This window comes from Penaeus chinensis, chromosome 32 (genome assembly GCF_019202785.1).
Source record: "Penaeus chinensis breed Huanghai No. 1 chromosome 32, ASM1920278v2, whole genome shotgun sequence".
In the NCBI taxonomy this organism is placed as follows: domain Eukaryota; kingdom Metazoa; phylum Arthropoda; class Malacostraca; order Decapoda; family Penaeidae; genus Penaeus; species Penaeus chinensis.
The window spans coordinates 29,678,934-29,681,433 of NC_061850.1; the positions used below are offsets into that span (position 1 = coordinate 29,678,934).

At 36.7% G+C, this 2,500-nt stretch overlaps 1 protein-coding gene across 4 annotated transcripts in view; it reads right to left on the minus strand.

The window, feature by feature from the left end:
- Window positions 1-2,500, minus strand: part of LOC125042544 (cytochrome P450 302a1, mitochondrial-like) — an 11,899-nt gene that overhangs the window by 528 nt on the left and 8,871 nt on the right. For all 4 annotated transcript variants that reach the window (XM_047638232.1, XM_047638233.1, XM_047638231.1 and 1 more), the window contains 5 exons: window positions 1,975-2,143; window positions 1,394-1,563; window positions 765-843; window positions 421-624; window positions 1-129 (listed from right to left, as the gene is read on the minus strand). The exon at window positions 1-129 is cut by the window's left edge and continues 528 nt beyond it. In XM_047638232.1, the coding sequence (XP_047494188.1) occupies window positions 19-129; window positions 421-624; window positions 765-843; window positions 1,394-1,563; window positions 1,975-2,143 (733 nt within the window). In that variant the 3' untranslated portion in view covers window positions 1-18. The remainder of the gene's footprint in view (window positions 130-420; window positions 625-764; window positions 844-1,393; window positions 1,564-1,974; window positions 2,144-2,500) is intronic.

Genomic DNA, 2,500 nt, shown 5'->3' on the forward strand with positions numbered 1-2,500 from the left:
AAAGCCTTATTTGTTAACCTAATTACGATCTGTAAATGAGAGGGAAAATGGTGCCACAGGCTGAAATACTTGGATATGTGTTCTGTGGAGGTCCTCGCCTCTCCACGCAAGGTTGTAGCGTTGGAGAACCTGGAAGGATCATTTAAAAATGTCTATATTATTCTCTCTCAAATCATTCTTCTATGAATAAATTATTAATGCTGTTACTCTAAGAGAATTATGAGATTAACAGATTACTGCTGACTGTAAGGTTACTGCAATTATCGTAACTGAAATCATTTCAAATACAGACCATGACTTTCATTCAGAAAATGAATGTTTCTACAAAATGGAGAAGGATCAACATCTTCATGCTCATTTAACAAGGATGTTGCAAGATTGATTACCTACGTGAACATACAAATTAAAATTATGGCTCACCCTTGCTATGAAAATAGACATAATCTGTTCCGCAATGCGAATACCAATGCACTTGCGCTTTCCGTGTGAAAATGGGAGTGAGGCATAAGGATGGATCTGGCCTAGGGGACGATGCTGCAGCCAGCGATCAGGGACAAAGTCTTGTGGCTGAGCGAATTGTGACTCATCCAGGGCAGAGACAGCACTCGTCATTAGACAATCCCACTGTGTGAAACAAGAACCTCTTAGTATACTGTTAAATCTTCCATTGTTATCCTTTAACCAATTATCAAAATCTTAAGGGCATTATATTTATCAGTTCAAGCATTTAATAACTAATCACAAAAAAACAAACAACTTCTTACCCCTTTATGAAGTGTATATCCCCTGACTTTTATATCTTTCTGTAGTAACCTACTTGTACCCAGAGCAGGTGGTAACAATCTGCAGGATATACAAAATTACTTTCAGTTCTATTAAACCTCTCATACTAGTTGCTACTATATGAAGGCAACTTTACCTATTTTGAAAAGAAAACTACAGAAAAGATCTCCAAGAGGCTGTTATAGGGAAAAGGGTGACTGAAAGAATGCAAATTTTTATAATTTGCTATTGACTTAAAAAGCCTTTTAGCAATTTCAATGAAAATGACATTTTTACTGCAGGGCGTGCGGGTGTAACTCATGCAAGATAATGAACTATTTCTACAATCTGTTGATCACAGCAATGCCTGACTATCCTTGAACTAGCCTTGACATGAACTTCATCAAAGGCATCTGTCATGAACTGAAGAATGACATCAATAGAGTCTTCAACAGACATAGACAACAGTCTTTGAATTGCACCTCTGACACATTTGGCAGAACAGCATCTCAGTGCCAAGATGTTGAAGTTGTACCAAAATACAGTATTCCATTATTGCTGTAGAAAGTGATCTTAGAGAAAGGAAAATCAAAACAGAGAGGGCTCACTATTAACCTCATAAATAACTTACCTAAAGCTTTCTTTCAATGTTGCTCTGATATAAGACAATTGATTCACTTGCTTGGCAGTGATTGGGGTTCGGTCCTTTCCAAGCACATGATCAACTTCCTCTTGGGCTTTGGCTTGAACTTCTGGGTATTTGGCCAGGAGATATAAAAGCACTATGCTGGCACTGGCTGTCTGAAAGGAGAGAGAGGGTGAGAGATCTTCCACTTTCAATCAAAGATATCTCAAGCTTAATTACATGCATACCTGGAAAATTAATAAGGCAAAAAAACTATTGCAAGCTTATGTCATGTTGATTTTGACAATATATAGATCTATCATAAGAAATAGAACACTGATTCTATATTTTCTTTTAAGTTTCTTTTAACTTACACTAACACTATAAGCACCCTAATCATACAGTGTATGAAATGTCAGCAACTTAATCCTTTATGAAGCTTGTAACATCAAAATGCATAAGATATTTCCCTTTCCCAGTAAGCTTAAATGAAAAGGTAAGAATAACCACACACTAAAACAATGGCTAAAGGCTGCCTGACCGTCTCACAGCCTCCTCAAAAAACTTAAATCTTTAGGAAAACTAACCGTCTCTGTTCCGCCAGGTATGAGGTCCATCATGAAGGTGACAATGTCCTTGTGCGAGAGTTCTTGATCCAGCAACAGTTGTTCAATCATTCTGTGGCTACAATCTGGGTCTCTCTCGTTCCTCTCTTTCAGCCCCTCTTTGTATTCCCACAGTGTCTTGTCGCACACTCTGTAACGGACAGCTGGATTTTCATATCACATAGGTATTAAGTTAAACATATACTTAGTATTTCAGCTTCACAGAGAGTATAGTGTAATGGCATAATGTTAAGTTACATTACTTTAGCTGTAAGTGTTGAAAGTGACTGGAAAGAATAGAAAGAAGTAAAGAAGATGAGGATGAAGAAGAAGAAGGAGAAGAAGAAGAAGAAGAAGAAGAAGAAGAAGAAGAAGAAGAAGAAGAAAAAGATGATGAAGAAGAAGTACAAGGAGAGATGAATAATAATAATAATAATAATAATAATAATAATAAAATGAAGAAGAAGATGTGAAGAGGAAGAGGAAGAGGAAGAAGAAAAATAAAACA